Genomic DNA, 14,923 nt, shown 5'->3' on the forward strand with positions numbered 1-14,923 from the left:
TGAACTCATGCTTCCTTCATGCCCGAGTGTCCAAGTTGCTCCTTTACACCTGACAGGGGGGAGTTTCCCTGGTTGGACGTAGCGCGTCCATTTCTATGTATCTTGATGTATTACCATGTGCTGTTCTTCCTTAACTGTAAATGGCCTCTGGATTAAGAGCGTCTGCTAAAGCTAAATGCCTAAACTGTAAATGTTCTCCTCTGGGGTCTTTCAGAAGGAGCGTCTGAGGAGAGAGAGGAGGACCGCATCGCCGGCGTTTGGCTCTCCCGTCAGACGAGCAGAGTCTCCCGCCATGGGCCCCAAGCACCTCACCTCCCCTTCCACCCCCAAGTGAGTCCCCCACTATGGGCCCCAAGCACCATGGCGTGAGAGCCCTCACGTCTTTATTTCATTAGATCTAAACCAAACATTTCCTTGTTGCAGGCGGACATCCAAGATGCGCGCTCACTCTCCCAGCGCTGTGCACCAACAGCACCACCTGCTGGCCTCTCCTGTAAGACACCATCCCGTGTCGCCGACCAACGAAAAGAAGACACTGGACGAGAGGCGGGCGGACAGACGCGGCGACGACTCGAGGAGCGGGACACCTGTGAGGAAGAGACGTAGCGTCAACAGCCCCGATGCGGCGCCGCAAGCCGAGAGAACCCCCGAGACCCCCAAAAGAAGAGCGCCCAAGACTGAAGGCTGTGATCAGAGCGTCACGGGCGAGCCGTCGAGGGAGAAGGACTCCGCTGACCAAAAGGACGTCGCCGGGACGGACACCCCCGAGAAGAAGGCCCCGAAATGTGATGAGAATGATCCGGATGCAGACAACAGAAAAGGTGAATAAAAGGTGTTGTCATTGTCTTACAAATAGAGCGTCGCAGTCCCGCCCCCTACCAGGGCCCAGGATATGATTCCCCGTTCATTTTCCTCATAGACATTTCAAAAGTATGTATTTAAAGACCGTTTAAGCCTCGTACAAAGCCAACTCTAGTTGTGAGACATCATGACAACAAACAAAAAATTTCGGGCTGAACAAATAATTCGAAAGAAGAAGAAAATGGCAGGTTACAACACTTTTTTTTCTTGTTTTTCTTCTTTGTAATTATTTGTTTGGTCCAAAATATTGTGTTTATTGTCATGGTTTTGCACCTGATGAAGGTCGTTCACGGACGAAACGTTGTCTTAATTCATGGTGTTTTTATTTATTTTATATATACTTTTTATCTTTTAACACAATAAAACCCTACTGGAGCAAAGCCTGTGTGCGGACCACTTCTTCACTGTATGTATCCACCTTTGTCCAGCACCAGCCAGGAACTGGATGTGCGCAAGCCACCTGCTTTTTAAACTATTGTCATGATGATTTGTCACAACTCGAGTTGGCTTTGTACGACGCTTAAAAGGTCTTTAAATAAATACTTTTTGAAATGTCTATGGGGAAAAATGCGACCCTCTATAAAACGGTTGTTTAGGGCTTCAAAAGATATTACAAATGACTCGATATCGTCACTGTTTACTTTTCAGGATTCAAATTGTAAAGTAGCAGATTGACATGCTCGAAATGTGTCGCTTCTCAGCACGTTGTGAGCTTGTGGATCTGCTACTTTTGATACTTTTGTGTGACGCTGTACTTATGATGTAGTATGATGTAGTTTTATGAAAAAACACAAAAGGTTAAAATAATATGGATATAAGTGGTTTCTGCCTCACAGCAACGATATGTAATCTTGGAAAATGACTTTCTGTCTGTCTTCCTTCCTTCCTTCCTTCCTTCCTTCCTTCCTTCCTTCCTTCCTTCCTTCCTTCCTTCCTTCCTTCCTTCCTTCCTTCCTTCCTTCCTTCCTTCCTTCCTTCCCTCCCTCCCTCCCTCCCTCCCTCCTTCCCTCGTTCCCTCCCTCCCTCGTTCCCTCCCTCCCTCCCTCCCTCCCTCCCTCCCTCCCTCCCTCCCTCCTTCCCTCCCTCCCTCCTTCCCTCCCTCCCTCCCTCCCTCCTTCCCTCCCTCCCTCCTTGGTGTCAGACCTGTCCCCTGCCCCAGCAGGGGGGAAGCAGGCCGCCGGTACGACCAGCGCTGAGGAGGCGTCGCGGATCCTGGCGGAGCGGCGGCGTCAGGCCCGCGTGCAGAAAGAACAGGAAGAGAAGAGACGCTGTGAGGAAGAGGCGAGGAGGAAGGAGGAGGAACGGTGAGGATGTTATCAGAGCTCCCAGCAGATAGAAACATGTTATCATCAGAGCTCAGATAGAAACATGTTGTCATCAGAGCTCAGATAGAAACATGTTGTCATCAGAGCACAGATATAAACATGTTGTCATTAGAGCTCAGATAGAAACATGTTGTCATCAGAGCTCAGATAGAAACATGTTGTCATCAGAGCACAGATAGAAACATGTTATCATCAGAGCTCAGATAGAAACATGTTGTCATCAGAGCTCAGATAGAAACATGTTATCATCAGAGCTCAGATAGAAACATGTTGTCATCAGAGCTCAGATAGAAACATGTTGTCATCAGAGCTCAGATAGAAACATGTTATCATCAGAGCTCAGATAGAAACATGTTGTCATCAGAGCTCAGATAGAAACATGTTGTCATCAGAGCTCAGATAGAAACATGTTATCATCAGAGCTCAGATAGAAACATGTTGTCATCAGAGCTCAGATAGAAACATGTTGTCATCAGAGCTCAGATAGAAACATGTTGTCATCAGAGCTCAGATAGAAACATGTTGTCATCAGAGCTCAGATAGAAACATGTTGTCATCAGAGCTCAGATAGAAACATGTTATCAGAGCTCAGATAGAAACATGTTGTCATCAGAGCTCAGATAGAAACATGTTATCATCAGAGCTCAGATAGAAACATGTTGTCATCAGAGCTCAGATAGAAACATGTTATCATCAGAGCTCAGATAGAAACATGTTGTCATCAGAGCTCAGATAGAAACATGTTATCATCAGAGCTCAGATAGAAACATGTTGTCATCAGAGCTCAGATAGAAACATGTTGTCATCAGAGCTCAGATAGAAACATGTTGTCATCAGAGCTCAGATAGAAACATGTTGTCATCAGAGCTCAGATAGAAACATGTTGTCATCAGAGCTCAGATAGAAACATGTTATCAGAGCTCAGATAGAAACATGTTCCCAGCAGATAGAACGTGCGCCTTGCACACAAGTAGGCCATGTATTGTATATGGCCTACTTGTGCGCAAGCAGAGCGCGCCATGAGGTGCACTCACCACTGCTGGTACGACTGCTGCTCTGAGTCCTAAAGCTCTCTGCTGCTGTCTGGGACAGAGCTCTCTGTCCGGGTATGACTGCCATTCCGTCAACATCCGGTTCCGGTTGCAGTAATCCTGGTCTCTAAACTGCCTCCCCCTGGCCAGCCGGGGCGCCTGATGGAGGGGAAAGGAACTGGTCGGAATAACGTGTTCCTTCTATGTGCTACGTCCGGCCAGGGAACCCCCCCCCCTGTCAGGTGTAAAGAAGCAGCTTGGACTCCTGATGCATAGAAGGAAGCATGAGGTCAGTTTGCTGCCCCCCCCAGAGGCAGAGGAAGTGTAGCGCCCAGGATTACATTAGATAATTGACACTGGGTGAAAAAATTGTGTGATAAAAATTATCCCACGATCCTGGCATATAGTAATCATTCTTTAATTAATCCTGGCGGTAAATGTGTTAAACAGCTGCCCGTGTACAACACGTGTCATCATCATAGCCCTCATTTCAACTCAGGAGTACAGTTCTGGGGCAGGCCCTCATTTTCAATGTAGCCGAGAAAATGCAACACAAAATCAACAGGGACATAATGCATTTATATACAGCAATATGAAATACAGTATATGAATCGGTGTCATTAGTGTGTGTGTGAGTGTAATTTAACGAGGAGCACGTCTCTCTGCTGCCCCCACCAGGCTGAGAGGAGAGTGGCTCCAGAAGCAGTGTGTGTGTGAGTGTAATTTAACACGTCTCTCTGCTGCCCCCACCAGGCTGAGAGGAGAGTGGCTCCAGAAGCAGTGTGTGTGTGAGTGTAATTTAACGCGTCTCTCTGCTGCCCCCACCAGGCTGAGAGGAGAGTGGCTCCAGAAGCAGTGTGTGTGTGAGTGTAATTTAACACGTCTCTCTGCTGCCCCCACCAGGCTGAGAGGAGAGTGGCTCCAGAAGCAGCTGGCGGCGGAGCAGCGGCGCCAGGACGAGGAGAAGGAGGCGCGCAGGAAGGCCGAGGAGGCCCGGAGGACGCGGGAGGAGCTTCTCAGACACAAGGAGGAGGAGGACAGACGAGACAAGGAGGTGCAGGAGAAGGAGCTACAGACCCACGTGGACAAGGAGGTCGGAGACCGTGCTTGATTGATTGATTGATTGAAAAATGTATTAACCCATTCTGACCTGAGATCAGATTCATACGAGGTTTCCACTGGACACACACTGGTCTGATGAACCCATTCTGACCTGAGATCAGATTCTAGAAATGTCAGTCGTTCTTCAATTTTTTCAAAAATAGCAGACCTACAAGCTCGTATCGCGCCACTCGGTGGCGCGATACGAGCTTGTAGATCTGCTATTTTTAAATAGCTAAAGCATAACATGATGCTGATACCAAAATGGGTGCCCGGTCAGAATGGGTTAAGCACAAACTCAATACAAAGACTGTTAACTGTGAGTGGACGACCCAATTAAGCATTACACTTGTTTACAAGAGGGTCCACCTTGTTCAATTCATCAAAACATTTAGAGACATACAAATAGACACTTCTATATAGTTAAAGAACAGAACAGGAATTCATCATAAAGGAAGCAAAAAGGGAAAAGATACATATACAGTGAGGGGAGAAGGGGGGGGTGGGGGTGGGGGGGGGGTATTCAGATTTTACAGGGGCCAGTTTCGAATTGCAGCCGTCCGTAGGTGCCCTTTGAGAGCTGTTTTGAAGGAGTCAAGGGATTTACATGTCTTAATGACTGTTGGTAGGGCGTTCCACATTTTAGTGGCATAGGAGCGAAAATAATTTAGTCCCTTGTTTGTGCCGAATCTGGGTTGATTGATTGATTGATTGAAAAATGTATTGACAGTTTGCAGAATGGGTACAGTTCAAGGAAGGTAGAGGTCAATACAAAATCTGCTATGAGGATAAAAAAACAGAAAGTTCACTAAGGCTGGTTTACATCAGGGTCATCCATTTTCAATTCATCAGAACATTTAAAGCATACAAATACACACATCTATACACACCTGCTGTGTGCCCTGATTAGTCATTTGTACAGTGGTGCAAAGTAACTAAGTACATTTACTCAAGTACTGTACGTAAGTACATTTTTGAGTTAATTCAATTTTTCAGTACTTTTACTTCACTATACATCTCGGAGGCAAATATTGTACTTTTCACTCCACTACAATTATTTGAAAACTTTAGTTAGTTAGTTAACTTTGTAGATTTTGATTATTATTACAATACCACTTCAACCCTATCCGGCCATTTGAAAATAGCCGATCTACAAGCTCACAATGTCTGTGTGTGTGTGTGTGTGTGTGTGTGTGTGTGTGTACTTCCAAAAGACTTGTCGCGCTACGAGCTTGTAGGTGTGCTATTTTTGAAGAATCATGAAAAGTGACATGAAAGTGTTTGAGAACGACTGACAGTCAGGATTTAGAAGACATTTGCAGAATCGTTCCCAGGTCAAAATGGGTTAAATACATAACATTTTTATGCCAATTATTTTGCACGTGTATGTATGTATGTGTAATTTTCTAATTCCGGACTTTTACTTGACTTTACTTGTACTTAAAACGTTTGTATTTCCTCCATCACTGCAGTTGTATTGACCCTACACATTAAATGTGAGAACCTTTGTAGTCTTTGACTTTTGAAACTTTAATTCGTGTGCATGTTTTGCTCTTCACTTGACAGACGGTTTAAGGCGAAGTGCACAGTTCTGCTGATTTCATGATTGATCTGTTTATATTACATTAACAAGCTTGTGTGTATCATTATTCTAATTGCCGTTGTCAAACCCCCCCCAAACAGAAAGAAGAACGTCAACGCCAGGAAAGAGAGATCCAGATGATTCAGGAGGAAGAGGAGAGACAACTAAGAAAGAAGGTGTGTTTCTAAACGGTCTGGGGAGACGGGGACCACCAGGGGTCTCTGAGGAGGTTCCAGGTGGTCCCCAGATAAATGATGGGGAGACGGGGACCACCAGGGGTCTTTGAGGAGGTTCCAGGTGGTCCCCAGATAAATGATGGGGAGTCGGGGACCACCAGGGGTCTTTGAGGAGGTTCCAGGTGGTCCCCAGATAAATGATGCGGAGTTGGGGACCACCAGGGGTCTTTGAGGAGGTTCCAGGTGGTCCCCAGATAAATGATGGGGAGTTGGGTACCACCAGGGGTCTTTGAGGAGGTTCCAGGTGGTCCCCAGATAAATGATGGGGAGTCGGGGACCACCAGGGGTCTTTGAGGAGGTTCCAGGTGGTCCCCAGATAAATGATGCGGAGTTGGGGACCACCAGGGGTCTTTGAGGAGGTTCCAGGTGGTCCCCAGATAAATGATGGGGAGTTGGGTACCACCAGGGGTCTTTGAGGAGGTTCCAGGTGGTCCCCAGATAAATGATGGGGAGTTGGGTACCACCAGGGGTCTTTGAGGAGGTTCCAGGTGGTCCCCGGATAAATGATGAAGAGTTGGTAACCAAATGGACCCTTATTAGATCTTTAACCCATTCTGACCTGAGATCAGATTCTAAAAAATGTCTTCTACATCCTGATAGTTTTCTGAAAAAGCTATGTTTCTATGTCAGTGGTTCTTCGATTTTTCAAAAATAGCAGACCTGCAAGCTCGTAGCGCGCCACTCGGTGGCGCGCTATGAGCTTGTAGATCTGCTATTTTTCAATAGCTAAAGCATAACATGATGCTATAACATCAAAAGGGGTTCCTGCCCAAAATGGGTTTTAACTCTGGAGAGTGTAAAATGAGGTTTCATGTTAACGCTCTCAAGAGTTGAATTATTGTTAAACATCTGCATTAGATGATTTTACAAGAATATAGGGAATGTAGAAGAATTGTTATTTTGATCAACGTTTGCCTGTTATCTCCTAATGTTACCAACATCAATACAGCATGGAATTGTGGACAGAATCTTATCCAACGACAACAAGATATTAAAAAGTTACTCGGCTAAAATGTCATCAAATGGTGAATAAATAATGGACCTTGAGATGAAAAAGGTTCTAAAACAGAGCGAATATTGGCAGACAGACGTTTATTGATCCGGTGAGGGGAATCAAGTTGTCATAAATAATATATAATTCGACTATAAATACATATGGATGACTTAACCCATTTTCAGGGGTCAGATTAAAAAAAACGTCTTCTACATCTTGACAGTTTTCAGATTTTTTTTTTGTTTCTATGTCAGTCGTTCTTTGATTTTTCAAAAATAGCTAAAGCATAACATGATGCTAACACCAAAAGGGGTTCCTGCCCTAAATGGGTTAAAAGGGGGAAAAAAAGAAGAAAACGCACATAACCTCAAAAATGTTGTTAATTGTGGCTGTTGTGTATTTTCCAGAGAATTGAGGAGATCATGAAGAGAACCAGGAAGAGTGATTCTGAGGCGAAGGTACTGTAATCGATTCCATACAGTAGCTGTACAGTAGCCGCTCAGCTCCTTAACGGGTGGTGGAGGTGGAGGTGGAGGAGGATGTGGTGGAGGAGGAGGAGGTGGTGGAGGTGGTGGAGGAGGTGGTGGTGGTGGAGGAGGAGGTGGTGGTGGTGGTGGTGTTGTTGGTGCCTGCTTGTACCGCACAATTTCCTGATCTCGAGCCTTTTCATTTTATGTTCCTGCTGCCGCTGTATTTTCAAATGGAATCTGTGGAACTTTCTCCACATGCAGTAGCTTTTTTTATTTTTTTTGTTTGTTTGTTTTTTTTGTAAAACACTTGTCTCTTTTGTAATTATTGACATAATTAAATGCCAGCGTTGGTTGGTGATACTTTTTTGGTTTTGTGTGCTTTCTTGCCGCGACTCTTAAACGGGGTCGTCGTGCGTACCTCGTTGACACAGAAGGAGGAGGAGGAGGAGGAGGAGGGGCAGGCGGGGAATAAGCCTGTTTCGCCACCACCAGGTACAGTATGCCGTACAGTATCACCCTGGTAGCGCTTAAGCGTTATTCATAGTCTGGACTTTTCGGTGGCGAGTTGACCACCGAACTACAACATGACGTCACTGAGCAAACCACCGCCACCGCTCCGGCCCTTCTCTCTGTTTTTACTCACCACCGCTCAACGTTATTTCAGGTGGTCACCTCACCACCGGAGCGGTGGTCACCTCACCACCGGAGCGGTGGTCACCTCAGCACCGGAGCGGTGGTCACCTCACCACCGGAGCGGTGGTCACCTCAGCACCGGAGCAGTGGTCACCTCACCACCGGAACGGTGGTCACCTCACCACCGGAGAGGTGGTCAAAATCCAGACTATGAATGAGCCTTTAACGTCCCTCTGCTTGCTTCACCCTTACGAGCTGAATGCTAGTTATTTTAACCCTTTAAGAGCTGAGGCCGATCCCACACATGCCTTCTAAACAACTGGTTCTCAAACCTTTTCACCCAAATTGACATTAATTAGACCCCCATTTGAAAACATATGCCAGGGACTCCCCCCATAAGAGAAGATTTTTACGGCTCTAGCAGCAACTTTCAACCAGTTTTATTTCAAGAAGCCCCAGTTTGATATCCAATAGGCTACGGACCCCCAATTGATGGCATTTCTATCTCTGGGACCCCCAATTTATGTATTGTAAAATCACTGTTAATGTAACTCTGAGAACGGGTCCATTTGGTTCCATTTGTACACTCTCAGAGCTACAGTCCCATAAGGGTCCATTTGGGTTACAAACTATCATTTATCTGGGGACCCCCTGGAACTGCCTCAAGGACCCCTGGGGGTCCCCGGACCCCACTTTGAGAACCCCTTTTCTAAACCAGCAGTTATTTTAAAGGACGGCGAAGGACATATCTTCATATAACTGGTCCTCACTAATACTCATTAGAATATGGTTCCTTTTATTGTTGTTAGTTTGTTTTTGTCTGTGTCTCGTATAGGAGGGCTGTGGCGTTTTGTGGACATTTCAGAAACCCGGCTACCAGTGACATCATTGATGGGGAATCCAAGCTAATAGAAATGGCACGCTTTCTATTCCTGGAAGGCCAGCATGCTATATTAGAAGCCATTGTTCTCACGGTTACCCATTCTGACCTGAGATCAGATTCTAAAAATGTCTTCTACATCCATTCCTGACAGTTTTCCATTCTGACCTGAGATCAGATTCTAAAAATGTCTTCTATGTCAGTCGCTCTTCGATTTTTCAAAAAAAAAAAGCAGACCTACAAGCTCGTAGCGCGCCACTCGGTGGCGCGCTATGAGCTTGTAGATCTGCTATTTTTCAATAGCTAAAGCATGACATAATGCTCAAACATAATGCTCAAACACCCAAAATGGGTTCCTGCCCAAAATGGGTTAATACAAATATAGCTTGAAAAGAAAAACTGTCAAACGTTGATGTCACTGGTGGTAGATCCCACACACAGCTCTCCTATGAGACTCAGACCAAGTAGAAAAAAAAACCATTGTTACCATTTTGTCATGAGCATTAATAATGAGGACCAATGATATGAAGATAAGCTGAAAATGGGGAAGTGGTCCTTTAAGATGTTTCAAAGAATATTCCAAATAGGCTTTTACACCTGCTATTTTTGAATGGCCCAATGCAAGGTAGATCTAAAAATGAACACAAGATGCTTTTCCCTAGATTGTCCTAGCGGAAACAGACAAAGTACATTTTGTCCCACAACAATTTCCGTTGGGGGCGAGGGCGACGCGGTCGTGCGATGAAGCGGAAAACAAGGCTTCGTGCTTTGCGTCTATATCTTTTAACTAAGAGTCGATGTCTGCAGCCCGTAATGAGCTGGATGCTCGTCACAGCATGTTGGGTATTTGAGTCTGGGGGAGCTGTTTGGGTACCAGATTTTGGACCAGAGAGAGAGAGAGAGAGAGAGCATGGCGCTGCATGGCTATGTGCTCGCTCTGGCTGTGTCTTCCCATTCATCTGAAGAGGACGGAGCTCGCTGGCTCCGCGTCACTGATTGCGTCTCAAACAGATCCATATCTGGGGTATAGGCTATAGGCTATAGGGGTGGGCAATATGGAAAACTACATGTGACCAGATTTGACTGAGAGACTGCCATCGCGCAAATTACAGCTTTTCACCAGAGGAGATTTTATTTTTATTTTTTCAAAAATGAATTAATAGCACAGGCAGACTCTTCACATACTAGAGCATGTCTGAAATGAGTGTCAGAGCTTAAATTGACATGTAAATATGAAATAAATGCCCAAACATGTAGCTGTAATATTCGAGACCGTTCAAACCTGTTTTCTCAACTCGCTGTTTTCTGCAAGACATTAATTAATTACTCTATAAGTCATATCTCCAAAACTGGTGGGTCAAACTGAACAACCAATATGTCAATTTGTTTGCTTTCATATGACTAAAAAACTAAAATTCAAAAAAATCCAATGGCAGTCTCTCAGTCAAATTTGGTCACATATCATGTTTTTTCAAGCAGTATCATATCATAATTATGATATTATCACGATATGATTTTCATGAAATTTTTATGGTTATTTTTCAAGTTACTAATGGTACGACCACTTACAAGGTAACACAATCTAAAACAAAAAGGAGAAAGAGACCATTTAGAGTAAAATACCTATTTTTGGCGAACGAAACTGTCATTCTACAGAAGCATATATCAAGATATAGAACAAATCATATAGACTGCATTCACTGTATCACGATATGTACAATATCTCTGAAAAGGCATACGGTATATATATCGTGGATACATTGTATCATCTCGACGATATTTATATCGCCACATCGCCCACCCCTAATCTGGGGTATGAAGATTGAAGGAGGATGGCGCTGGAGCAAGCTGGGGGCAATTAGAGGCGTTTGTCATGACAGGGTGCAGGAAGATAACGTGACCACCTTTCCATGTCAAAACAGCTTCATCTTCATCGTGACCTGATGAAGATGTTTGCTCCAGTTGCCTTTCCTTCTTGCTTAAGCTTTAAAACTCAAATATAACCAGATATGGATATGACCTCTTTACGAACACAATGGAAGCGGCGGGAGTCGTGTGCAAAATTAGCTGCTCCTTAAAATACACCTGGACGCGTCTTATTGACAGTGGTGGAAAGTAACTAAGTACATGTACTTAAGTACTGCACTCAAGTACAATTTTGAGGTGTTTGTGCCTTACTTGAGAAATTCCAATTGACAATACTTTAACTTCTACTGTAACTCCACTATGGGATCCAAATATTGTACTTTTACTAGTAGACTACAGTTATGTGATAACTTTAGTTACTTTGGAGATTTTGATTATTATTTAAAAAAAAACATGCATTAACCACTTCAGCCCTATAATACATTTCAGCCATTTGAAACTAGCCATTTTGTCTAAAATATGTTTGTTCTCATTTAACCACATGAGTACCTGTCACCTTAAGTTGAGTGATGTCATGTCATTTCGTTTGTTCTGATAGGCTTACCTTTAGGCCAGACAGCCTACAAAAAGGATGCTTTCTCATTTGTGTTCATAAAGATAGCCTGATGAAGGCCGCATAGGCCGAAACGTTGCTATTTCCCTGTAAATAAATGGTGGTCACTGCATTTGAAGACAGTGTGCGGTTGTTTTTCCTTGTTCATTTTTGGGGCACCGTACCCTCTCCTACACACCTGTCGCTTGTAGGTGTGCAAAAGCTTTGCTTTTCGTCTAAAATATTTGAAAACTTGAAAAGGGACATTCTGCATAGTGATGAATGTCCTCCATAAAGAACAGCTCTGTACAGCGTGGCCCTGCGCGGCTCTGTTCTTAATGTCCTCCACAGGGGACGACGCCGTTTCAAAAGTAGAATTTCAGGTCAACGGCCCGCTCGCCGCGCAGGACGACAAGCGAGCGCCGCCGAGCGCCGCCGCGGCGAAGAAGAAGAAAGATGCAATCATCGAGGAGGAGCAGTCGACGCACAGACGGAAGAGCGTCCAGCAAGCCGTCGTCGAGCAACCAAAGAGCTCTCCGCTGAAAGCACCGGCCGGCGATCGGCACGGTGAACCGCCGGCCAACAAAGATGGCGACAAGGACGCAAAGCAGGCGTCAAACGTCAAAGTCGCCACCGCCGACCAAAGCAGGAAGACGGCCGACGCCAAAGCCAACGGTGTCGTGACGACGAGCGCGACGAAGACTCACGAGTCCCAGCAGAGCCTCGTCAGAGAAGACGTGAAGGTGACCCGGAGCGAGGTGACCGTGGTGAACGTCTCCTCCAGGCCCGTCCTGGCGCCGCTGTCCATCGGACAGCCGTCCGCCGTCACGCCCGTCATCAAACTGGAGCCCGCCGACGGGAAGGACCCCCCTGACGAGGTGCAGTCCATGGAGGTCAGGTCAGTGACGGACAGTAGAGAGTGATTGGTTGGTTGGTTGATTGATTGATTGAAGACTGACTGATTGATTGATTGAATACTTTATAGTCAGATGTAGTTCATTATGTTTCATGTAGTTCATTCATTGTTGGTCAATGTAAGAAGCATGAGGTATACAGTCGGACTTTATACGGCTAAAAGGACATCACAGACAACAGTCCTGGGGACATGTTTCCCTCGTCATTCCTCAACGATGCACGACCTTGACGTTTATTATCCAATTGATCACACCTGATCCTCCCCCCCCAACAGGCACTGATCTAGTATCCTTTAAACCCTGTTTAACTTTAATGTTGTTTCAGTCGAGTCGACATTTAAAACAAATGTCTTCTAAAATCATCGATCTAAAATCGATTTTCTGAAAAACGTCATGTTTCTACATCAGTGGTAATCAATATTTCATGTCAAGGATGTAATTGGCCGCCGACCCCCATCTGAGAATATGTTGTTCCAGGGACCAAAGATTTGAGTAAAAAAAAACATTCGCTCTGAAAGAATATATATTTGCTCTGAAAGAATATAAAATTCAATAGCTAAAGTATACAGTAACATAGCCTATAATGCTGTGTCCTGTGTGGCCAGTTAGCTCATATCCATAAAACCCTGACTAACTTTAATACTGTTTCAGCCCAGCCTCTAAAGAGCAGCTCATATCCATAAAACCCTGACTAACTTTAATACTGTTTCAGCCCAGCCTCTAAAGAGCAGCTCATATCCATAAAACCCTGACTAACTTTAATACCGTTTCAGCCCAGCCGAGCTCATATCCATCCCAGAGTTCTCGCCCATCAATGAGGTCCAGAACAGCATCAGCAACGCGCGCGCCCTCGAGGACCTTCTGGACCTGACGGGCAGCGTCACCACGGGCCCCAAAGGCTCCTCCTCCTCCACCTCCTCCTCCGAAGGCTCCCCCACAGCGCAGGCGCAGGCGCAGGGCGACTGCAACAAGAACCTGATCGGAGGCGTCTGCAGTCCCATGACGGATTCAAAGCTCATCCAGATGCCGCCGCCCTCGTCCAATAAACTCAGCGTGCAGTAAACACACACCACGGGGCTGTATTTTGCGTGTCTTAAGGGCCAGATCTTATTCCCTAACTTGAGTATAAACTAAAGACCTGGAGGCGTGATCAATGCCATTTGGCTATTCTGAGTGCATGGCCAAAGAGCATTGATCATCACGCCTCCAGTTCTTTAGTTTACTCAAGTTAGGTAATAAGACCTGGTACTTAAGACACGCAAAACACAGCCCCATGTCTCTCTGTGTCTCTCTCTCTCTCTCTCCCTTCGAGATGATCCTTTCTGTCTGTCTCCCATCTGTCTCTGTCTCTTATTATTGTCCTCTCCGTTGCTCCTCTCACGCGTTATTTTAACGCATTCTGACCTGAGATCAGATTCTAAAAATGTCTTCTACATCCTTTTGACAGTTTTCATTCTGACCTGAGATCAGATTCTAAAAAATGTCTTCTATGTCAGTCGCTCTTCGATTTTTCAAAAATAGCAGACCTACAAGCTCGTAGCGCGCCACCGAGTGGCGCGCTACGAGCTTGTAGATCTGCTATTTTTCAATAGCTAAAGCATAACATGATGCTGACACCAAAATGGGTTCCTGCCCAGAATGGGTTAAGATATGTGCATAGTACTGTGTCTGAATCTAGGTCAGTGCTTCTCCTGTGTGTGTGTGTGTGTGTGTGTGTGTGTGTGTGTTTAAATTTGCTTTGTTAAATTACTACTGAAATGATCATAATGAGTGTACGGCCTCTTTTCGCTTTTCCTAATAATTCATAAGTAAATTTGACCTGAAATGTCAGTGACTGTACGAATGTAACCAAATGGACCCGTTGAGGTCAAATTGTTTACATATCTACACAATATACTCTGAGTCACAAATGGAACAATTAACCGAGTCCTCCTACTGTACTGTATGGATAGTACAGGCGATGGCTGAAGTTATTAACCCATTCTGACCTGAGATCAGATTCTAAAAATGTCTTCTACATCCTGACAGTTTTCTGGAAAAGCTATGTTTCTATGTCAGTCGTTCTTCGATTTTTGAAAAATAGCAGACCTACAAGCTCGTCGCGCGCCACTCGGTGGCGCGCGACAAGCTTGTAGGTCTGCTATTTTTCAATAGCTAAAGCATGACATAATGCTAACACCAAAAAGGGGTTCCCGCCCCCAAAATGGGTTAAAAGAGCACTTCACCCATTTCCAATCTTATCTTCAATGAATTGGTCTGACCACAGATTTTAATCATCAAAACTCAATCATAAACGCCGTAATACAGGGATAGGGATTTACGTTCATATATTAGATAGGCATTAACATTCTTGCACAAATATGTACACAATTATATCTTGGTTTTATGATACTTAAATTATGAATGTATTGTCAAGCAGAAAGTAGTCGTTTGTTTAA

The 14,923-nt window shown here is 44.9% G+C and overlaps 1 protein-coding gene across 1 annotated transcript in view; it reads left to right on the forward strand.

Annotated features, from left to right (window-relative positions):
* map7d2a (MAP7 domain containing 2a) overlaps positions 1-13,547 on the forward strand; it is a gene marked incomplete at both ends in the record, with an annotated part of 49,399 nt that extends 35,852 nt beyond the window's left edge. The window contains 9 exons of the mRNA XM_083761048.1: positions 215-330; positions 424-821; positions 2,003-2,165; positions 4,121-4,298; positions 6,002-6,076; positions 7,538-7,588; positions 8,032-8,092; positions 11,923-12,469; positions 13,259-13,547. Coding sequence (XP_083617174.1) covers positions 215-330; positions 424-821; positions 2,003-2,165; positions 4,121-4,298; positions 6,002-6,076; positions 7,538-7,588; positions 8,032-8,092; positions 11,923-12,469; positions 13,259-13,547 — 1,878 coding nt within the window. The remainder of the gene's footprint in view (positions 1-214; positions 331-423; positions 822-2,002; positions 2,166-4,120; positions 4,299-6,001; positions 6,077-7,537; positions 7,589-8,031; positions 8,093-11,922; positions 12,470-13,258) is intronic.
* Positions 13,548-14,923: the final 1,376 nt, after the last annotated feature.

The sequence above is a fragment of the Protomyctophum parallelum genome (assembly GCF_964188405.1).
Source record: "Protomyctophum parallelum genome assembly, chromosome: 1".
NCBI classification, from domain to species: domain Eukaryota; kingdom Metazoa; phylum Chordata; class Actinopteri; order Myctophiformes; family Myctophidae; genus Protomyctophum; species Protomyctophum parallelum.